This window comes from Anabrus simplex, chromosome 2 (assembly GCF_040414725.1).
Source record: "Anabrus simplex isolate iqAnaSimp1 chromosome 2, ASM4041472v1, whole genome shotgun sequence".
In the NCBI taxonomy this organism is placed as follows: domain Eukaryota; kingdom Metazoa; phylum Arthropoda; class Insecta; order Orthoptera; family Tettigoniidae; genus Anabrus; species Anabrus simplex.
This window is the reverse complement of record NC_090266.1, coordinates 920443163-920461743: the sequence shown is the minus strand read 5'-3', so window position 1 is coordinate 920461743 and position 18581 is coordinate 920443163. Positions and strand designations below refer to the sequence as shown.

At 39.6% G+C, this 18581-nt stretch overlaps 1 protein-coding gene across 1 annotated transcript in view; it reads left to right on the top strand.

Annotated features, from left to right (window-relative positions):
- LOC136863731 (coiled-coil and C2 domain-containing protein 2A) overlaps window positions 1-18581 on the top strand; it is a 569644-nt gene that overhangs the window by 444464 nt on the left and 106599 nt on the right. The window contains exon 23 of the mRNA XM_067140086.2: window positions 3000-3251. Coding sequence (XP_066996187.2) covers window positions 3000-3251 — 252 coding nt within the window. The remainder of the gene's footprint in view (window positions 1-2999; window positions 3252-18581) is intronic.

Below are 18581 nucleotides of genomic sequence, written 5' to 3'. Positions count from 1 at the left end.
GGTAAATTTTCATTCATTGGGAAGGGTGTGAAGGAGTGGAACAGTTTACCAGGGGTAGTGTGTGATTAAATTAATTCCATCCCCTGGTCTAAGGAGTTGGACAGCCAAAGTAGGGGACTGCCTGTAGGGGTGAAGTACAGTGGGGACTTCGAGGGCCCTGGGACCGCTACGGTAGCTGTGAAGACCCTTCAGGAACTCTGAAAATTGGTGGCAAAAGGGGCTCTGGTTAAGACGCAGCAGGTCGTTATGCTACTTAGGTTCCAGAATGGGTTAAAAAATAAAAGTAAATAAATGCAATGTAAAGTTTAATCTTATACCAGTTGTATAGTATCATTTGAAGTAATTCCTCATACTGTATATCAGTTAACTGTATTTTGTAAGTAGTACAGGAGATATTATAAGTAGAATTTTGTAAACAATATAAATTTATTAAGGATGAGCTGTGTGTTTAACTCTCTTGGTGCCAGGCGGTAGTGCGAGCATCCACCCTTTAAATTGCCAGAGCCGATCTGGTCGGCCGTTAACAATCCAGTCGGAAGTTGCCAGAGCCGATTACATCGGCCGGCTTAAAATTCTGTGATATACGTAATTTTGAGGCAACCTATAGTGAAGTGCATACTTTTGTTACAACCTGTAGTAAAGGGGCTACACGTCATTGTGTGCCTGGCCTTGCTTTGGCAGTTCTAAGAGGGTGTTATACCTTTCACAAGAGTCGTTTCCTGTGTTTACAAATACCGCTAACCGGTCAGTAAGAGTTTGCTCCTTGCAGTGAGTGGTTTTGTGACAGGAAAATGGCATGTTATTCACGTGATAATTTTTCAGCAGGTATTGATGACAATAAATTAATGCAGTATTTAGAACAGTGCGAACTTAACGCTGATGATTTATCGGATAGCGATAGGGAATTTAGTTCAGAGAGTAGCGACGAAATTATACCGGACACGTCCGCGGAATCACCGCAGCTAAAAGAGAGACGTTTAATTGTGTCTAACAGCACTAAAGCTGCTCTGAATATGGTGGTAGATGAAACTAGTGATAACGAATATGATGATGATGATGATGATGTCTCTGGAGAACATTTTGTGGAAATTTGTCCCAATGAACCCGACAACATTCCTCAACCTCCTGTCTCCTTCAAGAAAGTTCTTGGACCTACCGTCTGATTCTCCGCCCATATCACACTTCTATTTACTTTTCACTTACTCTCTGCTAAACCTTATAGTCACATATAGTCCTCTATCATTACCTAAATGCCGGACTCCGCGGGCGAAGTGTAGCGTGCCTGCCTCTCACCCGGAGGTCATGGGTTCGATTCCCGCCCAGGTCAAGAATTTTCGCCTGGTCCTGAGGGTTGGTTCGAGGTTCACTCAATCTAAGTGACCCTAAGTGATTGCAATTGAGGAGATATCTGAGGGTAGGGGACCCCGGTCTGGAAAACCAAGAATAATTACTGAGAGGATCTGTCTCACTGACCATGATTCACCTCGTAAAGTGCAGGTACCGAACTGAGCAGCGGTCGCTTAGTAGTTCAAAGCAAATCACGGCTTTAGTGCCATACATTTCTTAATTTCGTAAATTCTGTTGTATTGTAAAAATTTTTTCTAATATATACTACAACAGAAAACAAGAAACTACTGTTTCTGAAAACAAAATACTATAATATCAACTACTATTTTTTACTTATTTAATAATTCAGAATTATTTTCATACTGTGTTGTCCACACGTTGTCAGTATTTGCCAAACATCGATACATACACGCGAATTTTATCGGTGAGTAAAATTGTCTTGTTTTTATTAGTGACATATGTTTGAATTTTTATTTTTTACGTTTTTATTTTTCTCGTTCAAATTAGTTATTCTATAGAATTGTATTTAGAAATACATTATACATAATTACGTATATTCTTTTGTATCGTAAATAATTTTTTCAAAGTAGATATTGAGAGAGAAAGTGCGAAAATATTTTTCTCTTCCTAAAAATAAACGTTTTCGACAACTATAAATCAACAATAAAACGTTTTTGACTCTTTATATCACTCCAGACCAGTTTCTTATTCTGCGTAGTCGATATGTAGAAAATTTCATGCCGGTATTTGCTATACACCGGTAGATTTACGCGAATTTTAAAATACATGTATTTCCACTGAAAACGGCCTGGCACTTTACAGTAGTAGAGTGGAGTAGGAGCTCTGGCCTCTTCCAGCTGATGGGGAGCGGCCGACTAGATCGGCTCTTGGCTCCAAGAGGGTTAATAGAAAAAATTGTTAGCGTAAATTGTATTGTATTATAGGAAAATTTTCTTCTCTTGCTAATTTAATATTTAGTGCTTGACAATAATGTATTTTAGTGTACCATTTGCCACCGAGGTAGACACCTCATCTGCAAATAAAGAGATTTTGATTTTGAAATATAGAAAATATTCCTCATTCTTGTAATTGCTCAAGGATAGGCTGTGCATTATAGTTGGTTTGGTGCTAGCCTTGTTTATTCAGGGTTGGGATATAACAAACTATGACAGTTGGTTGGCTTTCAAGAGTGCTTAAACAAGAGACCCTTGTCAGTAGATTTACCAACACAGTAAGAATCCCTTTGCTAGGGCATACTTCTGACACTGGTATCTCATAAGGAAGATAGTTGTTGAAGGGGCATCATGTTGCATCATCATCATCATCATCATCAATATAGAACAGTTTAAATATTGACATCATTAAAGGTTACGTTGACACATACCCTAAAAAAGAAATGTGACATTTTGTATTATGTGAGTGCTTGAAAATTCTTCCTGCATAGTAGTTTAATGAAAATTTTGTCCTTTAATATTGCTATATTTAAAAGAGAGTAACAAGAAATATGTAATATACACAATTCTTGGGACTGAATGGAAGTTCAGGTGTATTCTGACATACATTATCATTAAGTTTCTGCAGTCTATAGTTGGCAGTTTAAATTATAATTTTTTGATGGTTTTGAATTGCTTTTAACATCTTTTTTTTCACAGCAAGTTCTAAATCTCTTATCAGGAGATTCAGAGGACCATGCTGTGTTGTTATGCTGTTACTTACTACATCAGGGACGACATGCGTGGTTATTGCTTGGTGCTGGAATACCACATGGTCCTAGTGCATATGTTCTAGAGCAGGATAATGGTCATCGGTTCTGGTTGTGGGATCCCGCATCAGGCCAACGATATGATGTGCGTGATAACCTTAGTCCTCTGCAGAAGGTGTACTGCTTAATTAACAATAAAAATGTAAGTAGAATTTCTGTAGTCTGATTCCTCTGTTTCTCACTATCATTGTGTCTACTCTGTCGAGTATAATATACTTCCTGTTATCAATGGGTCAGATTATCTGTCTGTAGTCTAATTCCTCTATATACACTGACTGACAGAGCAAATGCAACGCCAAGAAGGAGTGGTCAGAACTTTATGCCAATTGCAGGGTAGACTGACGTCACTGAGGTATGCTCATGATGTGAAATGCGCCACTGTGCTGCGCACGTAGCGAACGATAAATGGGACACGGCGTTGGCGAATGGCCCACTTCGTACCGTGATTTCTCAGCCGACAGTCATTGTAGAACGTGTTGTCGTGTGCCACAGGACACGTGTATAGCTAAGAATGCCAGGCCGCCGTCAACGGAGGCATTTCCAGCAGACAGACGACTTTACGAGGGGTATGGTGATCGAGCTGAGAAGGGCAAGTTGGTCGCTTCGTCAAATCGCAGCCGATACCCATAGGGATGTGTCCACGGTGCAGCGCCTGTGGCGAAGATGGTTGGCGCAGGGACATGTGGCACGTGCGAGGAGTCCAGGCGCAGCCCGAGTGACGTCAGCACGCGACGATCGGCGCATCCGCCGCCAGCGGTGGCAGCCCCGCACGCCACGTCAACTGCCATTCTTCAGCATGTGCAAGACACCCTGGCTGTTCCAATATCGACCAGAACAATTTCCCGTCGATTGGTTGAAGGAGGCCTGCACTCCCGGCGTCCGCTCAGAAGACTACCATTGACTCCACAGCATAGACATGCACGCCTGGCATGATGCCGGGCTAGACCGACTTGGATGAGGGAATGGCAGAACGTCGTGTTCTCTGATGAGTCCCGCTTCTGTTCTGTCAGTGATAGTCACCGCAGACGAGTGTGGCGTCGGCGTGGAGAAAGGCCAAATCCGGCAGTAACTGTGGAGCGCCCTACCGCTAGACAACGCGGCATCATGGTTTGGGGCGCTATTGCGTATGATTCCATGTCACCTCTAGTGCGTATTCAAGGCACGTTAAATGCCCACCGCTACGTGCAGCATGTGCTGCGGCCGATGGCACTCCCGTACCTTCGGGGGCTGCCCAATGCTCTGTTTCAGCAGGATAATGCCCGCCCACACACTGCTCGCATCTCCCAACAGGCTCTACGAGGTGTACAGATGCTTCCGTGGCCAGCGTACTCTCCGGATCTCTCACCAATCGAACACGTGTGGGATCTCATTGGATGCCATTTGCAAACTCTGCCCCAGCCTCGTACGGATGACCAACTGTGGCAAATGGTTGACAGAGAATGGAGAACCATCCCTCAGGACACCATCCGCACTCTTATTGACTCTGTACCTCGACGTGTTTCTGCGTGCATCGCCGCTCGCGGTGGTCCTACATCCTACTGAGTCGATGCCGTGCGCATTGTGTAACCTGCATATCGGTTTGAATAAACATCAATTATTCATCCGTGCCATCTCTGTTTTTTCCCCAACTTTCATCCCTTTCGAACCACTCCTCCTTGGTGTTGCATTGTCACTGTCAGTCAGTGTATATCATTATGTCTACTCTATCAAGTACTATAGACTATTATCAGTGGGCAGATTTTATTCATTTTGCAGCATAACCATGGTGCACTTATTTAGTTATTACTTATTTAGTTGCATTACTTATTTAGTTTGTATTAAGTGTCAAACAGTATTATGAGATGCTGAGTAACAGTACTTTTATTATAAGTGTACAAAAAAAGGTTGATCCGTATACAGCGTCGCTAATGGTAAAAGGGGCTTCAATATATTCATAGGCTTGAAGAATAGTAAAGTAGATACCTAATAAGATTGTGAAAAATAATCTTTGTGTAGCTTGACTATAGTTTCCTTCTATTAAACTATGATGTTCTCAGGTAACAGTTACTCCCGAAGCGAGAAGAATAGTGGTATTAAGAAGCGTAATTTGGAGGGGATCTATCTCCTTTATTGGAATTATCTTCCTTATTTTCATTATTTGAGAAAGTATAATCTCAAATCGAACTGTATTATTTCCTATAAACATGGTAAGTTTATTAGAATGATATCAATCCTATCCCCCTGCTGAACATTCATACTCTGAGCTACCTATACTAACTAATTTCTAATATGGCAGAATAGTGCGGCAGATAGGATCTGGGCTACGTAAAGATTTAGGAAACCACCCAGAGGGTAAAGATACTTGATACCCATAGGACATCCGCTTGACAAGAGTTTATTTAACAACATTAATAGACACTAACAACTATAGAATATGGGGCCAATGACCTTAGATGTTAGGCCTCCTTTAAACAACAAGCATCATCATCATCATCATCATCATCATCATCAATATAGAACAGTTTAAATATTGACATCATTAAAGGTTACGTTGACACATACCCTAAAATAGTTCACAGGGAACCAGCCCACGTGGGATTAATATTTGACAGCTATCTAATCAGTTTTATAATTTAACACCAGCGAAATCTAAAACACAATTGACAATTCCAGACTCAAAACTCAGTAAGTATTCACCCAATTGATTTACTCGACAGGGAGCAGAAAATCCCCCTAAAAATACAATACACTTAAAAGTTTCAGGTACCTTACAAACTTTCGTTAATTAACCTTAAGAACGCCTCAAACTGCCCAAGCTTTTTAGCCAAGGTCAGTGCACTATTTAACATTTACTGTGGGCACAAACTCCCAAGAACTTCAGTTAAAAGCTGCTGAAAACAGACCAAATTAGATTGAGAAGGTTCATACATAACTTTACGAAACATGTTTCTAACATGTTAGATTACGGGCAGCTTGACTCATACAATCCCTTAATCGAATATAATGCCAGTCAAGTGGCTTACGAGCAATAGTCAGGTTCCTCCCATCATCCCTACGTCTAATCAAATACTTAGACCTTAACCCCCATACCCCTTGCGGTCCTTAGGTTGAAGAAAGAGCAGTGTAGCGCTCAAGTAACAGAGCTAGAATGCCCCGACCATAAGCAAGCCAATGTGGCCTTGCCAAGGGGGGCCGATGACCCAGAAAACTACGTCATGCGCAGCGACTCTCATAGGCTAGCCAAGAGAGGTGCGGCGCATCCGCTCGGGGCAGTGGGAGGGAAACAAGGAGGAAGACAAGTTTGGGACAAAGCGCCCCAGGGCGGAACAGTTTCTTTTACCCTGGAGCCATGATATGGGAATTGCTTTATTAAGAATTGCCCGAAGGCATGACACCAAAGGGGTCGAAATAACCCAATTATAAATAAGGATGAGCTGGAAAGCCCATTAAAATACACATATCAAGTTTTAAAGAGGGGGGGGGGTATAAAATTTATGGCTCAGTAAGAATGTAAATAAACAAATTAAAGTGATGAAGGTGACAGCGTTACTCTAATTCCAGGGAAGCTTACCAGTCATGCACTTGTACTTCAGTGGATGGAGGGCTTAAAAATTGGAGTGCAAGGTATACGCGGGAAGTTAAGTAAATAAAACTTGATTAGAATTAAAGTACTTTAAAAATGTAATAAAGCCTCCATTTCATTGCACAGAAAAAAAAAAGAAACATATTAGGCTTCTACCAGCACTCATGTAATATGCAACTTTTTTAAATTTATGGGTATACCTAAAACTGTGTGTTAAATATTCACGTTGTTCTCTTAAACAAACCTATAAATTTCAACTCGCCTACTGGTATTCATCATCACTACTGTCAAGTTCCGAACTACTCTACTGTAGAGACCAACTTTTCTTCATAATCATTCAGCATCCTCTGACACAGGGACATTCACCGTAGAAAAGAATCCCTTTCTCTTCATGAAGAGTCACGGCTCACCTTCAGTTCCATAGGGCTAATAGCTTGTTTGTCACTATTTCATGTGCTGTAAATTGTGGGATTTTGTGTGAAACACCATATCCATTGTCACATAAACATTTCAGGTACTGAAGTAGTTTGTTTTTGACCTCAGGAAACATTCCACTCTTGGGCCCCAGAATGCTTTTCTTGATTTGTTGGTGTTTCAAGAGCAACCTTCTGTTTTTGCCACTAGTATCCAATAAACTCTGTCACATTAAATTCTCGGCTTGCAGCCTTTTTTTTTCCACAAATTGAATCACTCATATTTTAAAACTTGCCGTAAAATTTGGACACTTCTCCATGACTCATCTCTATGTGAAGTCATGCAGGAAAGCAAATTATGGTATTGCTATTCGTTGGACTCCATCTTATACCTAACGTCTTGCACATATTTTATACTGTTAGGCTGAAATTGCAGCCCACTCAGCAGTGTCATATTCCCTCTCAGTGATTAGCCTAGGATCCAGAATTACGTACCTGCCTTTCACCAAACAATAGGAGAAAGCTAATGCAACAAAGGTAAGGGTAGGATTACGGGGGACAGTTCAACCTTGAGCTAAGAGTAGGATTACCAACTGAAAATTTCCAAATGCAGGACATTGCTTAGCAAAAAGCAGGGCATTTAAGAAAAATACCTGACAATTTCAATCGATAACAAAATTATACATATATTACATACAACTTTTTACAAAAGGAAATACCTTACTTAATGATCAGTCCTTGCTGCAGTTCATTTCCTTGAAGCTGTATTTTTCAACAGAACCTACTTTTGAAAGAAGACGCGAGTTATGTTCTTGAAGTACATATTTATAAAATTCTTCACACGACACATCTTTGAAATTGAACTTCACAAGTAACATTCCTTTCAGTGATTCTACCAACAAACGGTTCCTTTCCTTTGTCCATTGAGCATTTATGAATGAAAACACACGTTCAGTGGAGGCATGCTGCGTGGTATGGCAAAGAAAAACTGGCAAATGTTCAAAAGTTCAGAAAATACTTAAATGTTCTGGCACTTATTAAAAAAAACAGACCATTGTTGGTCCAGTCTTGTATCTTTATCCAAAGTTGAAGTTTTAGAATAAGCCCTTACGTTGCAGAACTGGTCGAATAATTTTGAATCATCTATTTCTACACCTTTTGACTGTAAGTACTGAATACATGGTACAATATTGTCAAAGCTGAGGTCTTTTATGTTTTGAAGTTTCAACCATTTGAAACACTTGAATTCCTCTATAGGATGCTTCCATTTATCCAAGTACTCAGTGCAGGTTTCATAGAAACAAGATACATTCTCCATAAACACTTTGCATTCTTTATCCAAACAGTCTTCTAAAAATGTATTTAACATCTGTCTGACTTTAAGGGGAATGAATTGACCTTCAAGTCTGTCTTTCAATGAAAATTGGACAGATTCTAATAGTTCAAGCACTTCTACAACTGAATGATGTTCTTTCTCAACTGACAAAATTTTATAGTGAAAAATGTGCATGGTTGAGGAAAGAAGCAAAAGATAGAGCTCTGAAAAGTCATATTCAAGGAAGTTTCTAATTGATGAAGGCACTGACTTCCTACCCTGAGAAAGAAAGTAGGATTTCAGAGCTGGGAACAATTGCAAGATTCTTTCAACTTTCTTACTGTCCGTCTTGCCTGCGCAGTTCTAAGATGAGAGGTAAGACGGAACACAGACGCTTCGTTTTGCTGTCAGACTTGCGATCAGTTTTCGCTAGTCGTGCACGGATAACATGTTAGAGGAACTTATAATTTACACCGCTCTGAAATCAAATAAAAATCTAAATCAAAAGCTAAAAAGAAATGGGCTTGATCAAAATGGGCAAAAGCTTGGTTACTTAAACGAGGTACACTGTTGCATATAAATCTAATGAAAGATTTAACTCTTGAATCAGGTGACTGGTACAATTATTTGAGGATGGGCAGTGAGACGTATTTACACCTTCACTTGGTAGCGCCCCATATCAGAAAGAGTGACAGTGCAATGAGACGGGCAATAACACCGCATGAACGACTCAACGTTACACTTCGTTTCCTAGCAACCGGAAGAAGTAACGAAGATCTGAAATTTTCCGCTGCAATTTCAGCCCAGTCTTTGGGAGTAATTATTCCTGAGACTTGCGCTGCAATATATAAGGTGCTCAGGAAACAGTATCTCAAAGTAAGTAAAATTTATTTATAAGTTTCTTGTACAAGGTAAAAGGAAATGTATTTCATGTTAATTTAATATAAAACAAGGTATAATGTGTGCTTAGAGTACAATAAGAAAGAATTATATTATATAACGGAGTCTGAAAATTAACAATCTTCGCCCAACCAACCTAAAAACGAAAAAAAATATAATTAATTACATTGGGTTAAATTATATTTTAGTTGCATGATTTAATAATAATAACAATAATAATAATTTTTATTTTATTTTGTTTCAGTTTCCAACAAAAGAAGATGAATTGATATGTATTGGACAACAGTTTGAAAGAAAATGGAATTTTCCAAATTCTCTGAGTGCGGTTGATGGAAAACGTAAAAATAACCCTATACCATGTACTCTTTACTTTTGATTTTCCACAAACACGGATTACAGCGGTATAACTATATGAGTTCCATTAGAAACGCTCGAGGCATGATTCTTAAATCCGACATTATGTCCTACGAGCGAACTGCACTGTAGGAGCAATTGGTTAAAACTGACGCTAAGTCTGAAGACCCCACACACGCTCCAACTTGCTCGCCGACTTACCTGTACACGCAGAGAAAAATCAGGCTCTGCCAGATTCACTTCGAGCGAAGCCTAAGACAGTACAGGGATGAAAATTCTACCACACACGGTCCGTCTTACCTGTCGTCTTAGAACTGCGCAGGTAAGACAGACGCTATGATGGACCATCTATGGGGCCCTTTAGAATGAGTTAAAAGCTGCAGATAATTTACATCAACAAATTCACAAAAGTCTTTCAGTTCCTGAGTACGCACTGCATATATATGACAGAAGTTGAAAATTTTCATCACCACAGACTCAGTATCAACAGGAAGAGCATCAGCTCCATGTTGCAAACATTTATGTAGAATGTGAGCAGCACATCCAACACCTACTATGTTTTCATTCAAGTCTCTTTTGAGAGCAGAGAATACATTCTTCCCTTCCCTGCGTGCAAGGCCTCCAAAATTAACATTGGCATTGTCTCCAGAAAATGCAATGCATCTAGAAGTAATTTTATGCTTTTTGAGAGTATCTGAAATATAGGAGGAAATACATTCAGAACTTTCATTTGGACATATTTGTAAATCAAGAACTTTTATCTGAATGCCATTATTTTTGTAATCAAAGAATTGGATGACAATTGGAAACAACTTCAGTGCACCATGATTGCTTGCATCTGTTCCTAGGCCAAAAAGTGGAACTTTATTGTTAAGAGTTTCAATTATAATATCTGTCGAGTGAGGAGCAATAACATTATTTATTATGGCTTCTGTTTTAGTTCTTGCACAGGTCAGTTTCTGTGCTACTTCAGAACCTAAGAACATACTCGTATTCAATTTAGCTGTGCAGTCCATTGATTTGTACGACTGGTGATGGAAAACTGTATGAAATTACATTGTAGCTTCTGCGGCTTGAACATTTTTATCATCTGGTGAATATTTGGGAGTGACAAATGATAACATTGAACATGATATTGACCTAGTTCTCACCGTCTTTTTGTGTTTTTCACTGTTAACGGTCTTTCCAAGTCACCAACACCTTTGTATCCGACATTAACATAACTATCACACACTGCACATTTCGCTTCACTTTCACTGCGTCTGTGAGTAAAGCAAGGATACTTATGTTTTAGTTTATCCAAAAATTTACACTGTCTTTTTTTAGATTCACTCCTTTCAGGTTGTAAAGATGACATACCGGTTCGTAATAGGATGCAGTGAGATTAATATTTCACTCCACTCGCTGCATACTCGCACTATAATTTATGGCGACAACCCGATAACAAAAACGATAGCTGCAAATCATATGGCAAGCACATGTAAACTGTAGCTTTCGACACTTCCGGTTTCTCTCAACATATACGTGGAAATGAAGCGCGTTGATTGGTTGATCGATGCCTGGACTTCGAGTTCAATATATCGAATATTAGTATTACTTATTTCCACCCTCGGAAGGAGCGCCCTGAGTACATGGAGTTGATGTACGATACAATAACATGCTGTCTTCAGCCTAAAACCTAAGTGAGCAGTCTTGTAACGAAAAATGCCGGACAATGTCGATAAATTAGAAATGCCTGCCGGACATAACCAAAATTATTGAAAAGCAGGGCACGTCCGGCAAAAGCCAGATGGTTGGTAAACCTAGCTAAGAGCAGGCATGTGTAACGCAGGGTGTACCTTGTTGTAGTAAGATAAACCAGTGCGAGATATAAGCGAGGAATTTTTTCCTTCACTTCCGAATCAAAAATTAGGGTGCATGATATACAGCAGTAAACATACATAGAATAACAAGAAAACTCATACCTCTCTGATAAACTGGTACAGTGGAATATTTGGAGTGCCCTGTGTAGAACACATACTACATCAATGTAGCAAACAAATTGGCAATGAGGGAGGCTACAAGTCATGCAGCTGGAAACTTGAATTTGGGAATGGTGGATTGATAACCTGCCATCGGCAGTCCTGAAAACTATCGTATCGTTTTCACATGAGGCAAATGCTGGGACTGTACTTTAATTAAGGCTGTGGCCAATACCTCAATACCTTACCAGTTATAGCCCCTTTCCAATATTCCCAAAAGCCTATCCAAGCTGGTACAGTGTTAAAAGAGAATCGCAAAATCAGTTGAAGTCTGTTTCACACATTAATTGTTCGGAAAAAGCCAAGATGTGAATGTATTGTAAAACTTAGTGAGTAAACTTAATTTGAGAACTTTGTTGTTGGCCCCTTAAGGCACTAGCTTTCTGAACCCACATTGGCAGGTTCGATACTGGCTCAGTATGGTGGTATTTGAAGGTGCTCAAACACGTTAGCCCAATGTCAGTAAATTTACGGGCGTGTAAAAAAAAAAAAAAAAAAAATCCTGCTGGACAAAATTCAAGCACTTCAACGTCTCTGAAAACCATAAAAGTAGTTAGTGGGACGTAAAGCCATTCTTCTCCTTATTCTTATTCATATTATTATATTGTTGTTGTCGTTGTTCACATCAACCGGTGGAGACAGGAAAATGCTTGATGTTGATCATCATTATCTAGCTCCCTCTCCCACATAAACTATGAGTGTGTTGAACGAAGCAATGTGTAATGTGCTATCGTGCTGAAAGTACCTATATTGTTTTTCTTCATCTTTTAGATTTTGGCCAGTGGTTGTAAAAGGTCATTCGCTTAGTGCTCCAAATTCACTGTCATAAGAAAATAGGACTGGTTATTCATCTCGCACTAATTGCACACCTTACCTCAACCTTTTGGTTGTGTAATGGGACTTTAACTCTTCGCGGGCGGAAACATATATATATGGTCAACTTTTCTTACACTCCGGGCGGAAACATATATATATGTTCGGTTTGAAAATCGCGGGTTTATTAGGCGAGGAGGTACCCAAATATGCTCAGAGATGGCAGGAGCTGTTCTCTCAACTCTTCCAGTGAGGGAAATCCCTGCAGTATCTTGCTGAGTTTGTTCTCCTGTTTGTGGGAGTTACGTAATATGTACGTTGCATGACGCAGTTTTCTCGTGTGCGTACTTCTTACATATTTTTGTGGTTTTCCGGTAAAATGGCATCGCGAAAACGGATCAGTGATACAGACATAGTGTCAATATTGGATGATACGGTCAAAGAAGTGTCTGATTTTAGTGAATGTGAGTCTGAGGACGAAAATTCTTTCTCCAGCTCGTCTGAGTGCAACGACGACACAAGTGACGCTGACACAGATAGCGACAGAGTGGACAACTGGACGGACATGAGTAATAGTGACCCTCGGCCAACAAATATTATTCCCGTTTGTAATATTGATCAAGGGCCACTGATACTGATACGCCCCCTGTAGAATATTTTCTTCTATTCTTTGATGACAAAATATTTGATGACATTCTCAGTGAAACTAAATTACATGGGGACAAAAGGAAAATGCAGGCAACACCGACCATGAAAAGAAAGCAGAATGAGAAATTTTCATCACCCAACATCGCGTGACATAAAGGCATTTATTGGTGTCATCATCGACTTGGGGCTTCACCCCTTGCCAGATGTCAAAGACTATTTTTCAACGGCCTGGGTTACAAAATGCAATTTTTTAGTGATGTTTTCTCCCGGGATGAGTTTTTATTTATTTTCTGGAATCTGCACCTTGCTCATGGGGAAGGAAATATGCACATATTGTGCATATATTTCATAATAGTGGACTACAGTGTACTTCAAATTAACCTCTGTCATATCATAAAGTGGAGTGTGCCGTGTGCTGTTCTTCCAATGATTTTACGATTTTTATTTTGCCTTCAAACCGCTTCAAATTTGGATTTTCACCCCTAAACAAGGTATGTGGTATATTTAGGCATATTTTCATGGTTTTAGTAAATTTCCCACAATTTTGTATGCATTTTTATTTTTTTATTTTCTTTGCCACCTACGGCCATAAATGACCGCCGCCCGCAAAGGGTTAAGAATTGCATGCAGATTTTCACTGTCTCAATGCTGTTTAGTCTGCATATGGATTGTACAATCCATGTACGAGTACAAAAAGGTAGAGTGCACAGCCAGATCAGTATGAGTTAATCTATGAGCGCCTGACACCTTATATGGACAAAACATTAGTGATTTAATGCATTTCATTACAGACAATTGAGAAATTTCAGTCTTGAACAAGCTACCAAGTTATTTGTTTTCAGATTCATTTCCATTCTAATTCAAATGTCTTGAAGTGTCTCATCAGCCAGAGCTTGTTTCGAACATTGCTTTTTCTTATCAGAAACGGATCTTGTTTCTCATTTCTTCATGAACATCTGCACCATCTGAACCAAGTGGCCTCCACATAGCATATCTGAAAATTACATAAGTATTTTTCATACGACTTTCTCTTTAAAAAAAATTATATGACTCTTAATTCCTTTAATTTTGCTAATTTTTCCTATTTACACTAAAAAATTTAAGTAATTTTTTTTTACTGTGTACCGGGCAGTACACCTCCACGCCACTAGTTCAAATATTTCGCCAATCGAAACTCCTCTACAGGAGAAAGCCTGAACTTTAAAAAACTGTATTAACTCACCAGTTTCTCAGAAGATGGCTCTATGTGAATTTTGAAGTGTTTTTGTTTGTCATTAATCAAGAAGTGTGGACGTTCTCTTCCAGATGTCTCTACCAAAAACTATGGTAATACACTCTGGTGTAATGGAATGTACTCTCCTGAAGAAATTTTGTATTCCTAAGTTTTGTTTTTACTAAATTTTGTTCTGTTGTTTGTGGGTTGGCAACATTAATCCCTTCTTTCCGCCTGTTTTGAATTTAACCAATCACTAATTTCTGTAATTAATTTTCCTCCAATCATTGCTTTCTTCTTCCAATTTCCATGTGTAATTATTTGTCTACCAATAAAATTGGGGGGTGTGTCTACTCATTCCTGAAAGGTCTCGAATTTTCCACGAGGGTATAAAAACTGCTGGTTTTCTTGTCTCGGTGCCACTTCAGTAACATCTAACTTAGCGTGTGGATATGTAGCAGGGGGCGGGAAGCGCCTCTTTCTTCAAGCAGCAGTTCTTCTACAAGGTAATGGCCTTTTAACATCTTTATTTCTTGCTAGCTCAGCAGTCTAACTCTCGGGGAAGGTTCGAAACCTTTAATATGTAACCCATCTTTTTAAAATGTAAATTCCTTTTCAGTCTATGTAAAAACTACAAATCTCTTTAACTGTAAAGCGGGGATAGAGAGTGATTTACCCTCTCGAGCTCCCCTTCATTTTGAAATTGAGGTGACTACGTTTTCATAACCGTTTCTTCTCTTCCTTAATGTATTAAAGTTTTCTCATACGGGTCACCTCCCTAGCTTGGGATTAGCCCCTGTGTATCGGCCTAGAGCCATTTAGGTTTTAAAAAGTGTATTTGGAGTGCAAGTTCACGCCTCCAGTCCTCTCTGTACTTTGGGCCAGTAACTTAACCTGTTGTTTTATTTTCATTGCGAAGGCCCTGTAGGTTGGGTATTAAATACCCCTCTTTCTTTGTGTGCCTTGAGGGCAGATAGAAGTGAAATTCGTTGTGGCCTTTGATAGGCTTGAACTTTGAGAGCGGGTCTGCTCTTTCCTAAATTTGATTTCTGTGTGCCTCTAGGAGGCTTAACATTGTAATTGGGAACAAGTGCTCCTTGGCATGATGGGGTCTTCTGCCCCTTTGTTCGAATTTGGTACCTTGGTAAAGTTGGGCTAATAGCTCGAGGATTGTGATTGTGGGGCTCGAAGCCCAGACCTTGTAATAATCCCCTAACACTTGTAATTTCTTTGTATCTGATTTTGGCTTGTTGTTGACTTGTTAAGTTTTCAAATTCTATGTTACCATTGTTAAGTTTAGAAAATATAACCTTTGTTTAAATTTTAATTCATCTTTCGAACTTGTAGTTAGACCCATTCCAGCCCGCACCTTCTTTCACCTCTGCTGTTCCACAGATACCTCGGAACATACTGTGATGGGTTTCCAAATGTCTTCACAAATTCACTGTTGCAAACAAACTATTACTCCAGGTTTTGCAACACAAAGCATACTGTTCTTTAACAGCAGTAACCGACTCATCAATACAGGTAAACCTGAATGTCAAGTAACTTAGATTGTGTTTTCTGGTTTTAACTCTGGCTTGTTTGCTACGACTTTTTAAAATTAACTTCTCCACAGTTCTGTTCATCATCTTCATATTTTATTTTCACACTTTTACTTGTTAGCCAATTATCCATTTCTTCACACAATTCACATCTCCCGCAAGTCCAGCCCCAACTCCCTATGGTGCGAGACAGGCAATGGCATTAAGTAGGGGATGTCCTGGAGGGGCAAAGTACAGTGGGGACTTTATGTTCCCCACCACAGTAGTTCTGAAAGCCCTGCAGGAACCCTGAAAAATGACGACTAATGGGGCTCTGATGAACTCGGCCTAAGTCCTCAATGGCAGTGAAAGTGGAAAGAACAGTTCTTGGAACGACGGATCTACCAGAAGAGGTAACCCAGCTTTCCAGGGTAAATAGGATTAGCAACTACCGCCTTGCAGGGAAGGGGAGGGATCCCTAAAGGCTAAGGGAGAGAACCCCTACAAGGAAACTCCCGCATGCCAGGAATAGGGTTGTGCAGACCAGAACATTCACTTGTACAATTTACGAACTTCATTGTGTAAATCCATATTGATACAGTTAAAACTAAGAAACAATGTTTAGTTTTGGTCCACCCAATCAATACAAATCACTTTACAAGTGAACTATTTAATTATTATTATTATTAATCGTATGGCCTCAGCTACCGTGTGCAGACATTTCGATTTGACGCCATCTGGCTGTCTGCTCGTCAATTTCGACGTTCCGTTTTACTCTAGGCCCACTAGATGGCAGACAGAGTAAACCGGATCTATCTTGGGCGTCTATGGCTGAGATTTAATGAATTTTGTCGGGTAAACACCAAATGTGTCACCAGAGATCTTTTACATGCCGACATCGTACGACATGGAGTATCGAATGGACTTTTTCCGCCCTTCAAAAATCCGACTACCTCTGCCGGGTTTGAACCCGCTATCTTGGGATCCGGAGGCCGACACTCTACCACGGATCCACAGAGGCAGCTAACTATTTAATTAAAAACATATTAAAAATATTTAGGGACATGTTTCGTCTTTATTTGAGACTTCATCAGCCATAAAATCATGTGGTAGATTACAAAACTCAAATCAGAAACTGAAAAACAAAATAAATGGAAGAACCCAATGTCTATTTAAGGACTATTTGGGAAAAGCAAAAGATATAAATATGTATATTTTGTACACAAATTGACAACACTTCTTGCAAGAACTTTTGTCTTCCATGTTAAAAAACGAAATTAACTTGAAATTGACAAGCCTGCCATAACATCTCATACGGAATCAATGTCCATTGTTGCTGTCCATATTTGAAATGGAAGTTACTTTTTGAACTATTGAGAAAACATAGGAGAACAAATATACATATATTTAAAGACGTAGTTTAAAACTTCTTGCAAACAGTCTTTCAGCCAAGTTAAATATGAACGACCTTACTTGAAAAACATTGCAAGCATTGTTGGAATCTGGTAGTTACAGTGTGTTGACTAGGGAAATCAAAATTCTGGCCTCGGAAACGGATTGGTACTAAATTCATATCAGAACAATTAAAAGCATTAACTTTTAGAATATTCTTTCAAGTTTAGCTGATTTGTTAGAAGAAATCTGAAGCCTTTATGAAACCGCCTGTCATCTGGCAAAGACCAGCGCTGCATAACCACCATATTTGTGGCTTATATCCTAAGAGTAATCCTTTTTGAAAAACTTAGATAACTAGGAAAAGAGATTCCGTCTCGATTGTATGACGTAAAAGCTTACCGTAAATGACACTCCGTATAGCTGGTTTAGAATGAGCCTCGCTGTGACTTGCTTCTCGCCATGCTACTGCGTGTGTTGTAGTTGTGTTTTCTTTTGCCCAGCGGAACATGGCTAGTGGTGGTAGGGGGGGAACAGTGCTATTAGTGGGGGAAGGGGAAATAGCTCGGCCTGTAGTAGGAGCGGGAGGATGGGAAGTTTGAATTGGAGGAGGTGACTTCCAATTATTAATTCTTCGTGAGGATAGAAGCGATGGTATTTGTTCATATAACGGATTTTTATTCTCTTGTACATCATTTAAATTTTTGTTTGTGTTAGTACTCTGGTCCAAACTTATATAAATAAATTCGTAATTGCTCATCAGGTTGCCTTTGCTTACTTTTTTTTAAATGGTCAAGTCTTTAATTTATGTCAATATATTGGTGACCAGTATCCTCCATATGGACACTCATTGCAGAATACTTCTTGTGTCTGTTAGCATTGACGTGTTCAAGATATCTGGTTTGAAAACTTCTACCTGTTTGCCCCACGTGCGTGACAAAGCATTGATTGCACTTAAGTTTATAGATTCCTGAATCTAAGAAATCCTCTTTGTTGTGATTAAAGGCGGAAACACACTGCTGTCACTTCACGTGAGTTCGCGCGTATGGTGACTCAATCGAACCTGTCAAGAAAGATGTGCTATGCCTTTTCCACACTGTATGAAATGTAGAATGATCACACTGCACTCATGTCACGGCTGTTGACGTCGGCTGACGTCATTGTGATGTACAATCTAGTGACAGCACTCTTCACGCGGAGCACAATTTTCTGCTCTTGCACATATCTGGCGACGTGAAGTGCGAACAGAAGCAGTTTCTTTTAGGATATGGAAGAAATGTTAATTGAATTGGTGCGGGTGCTTTAGAATCTGTATGAC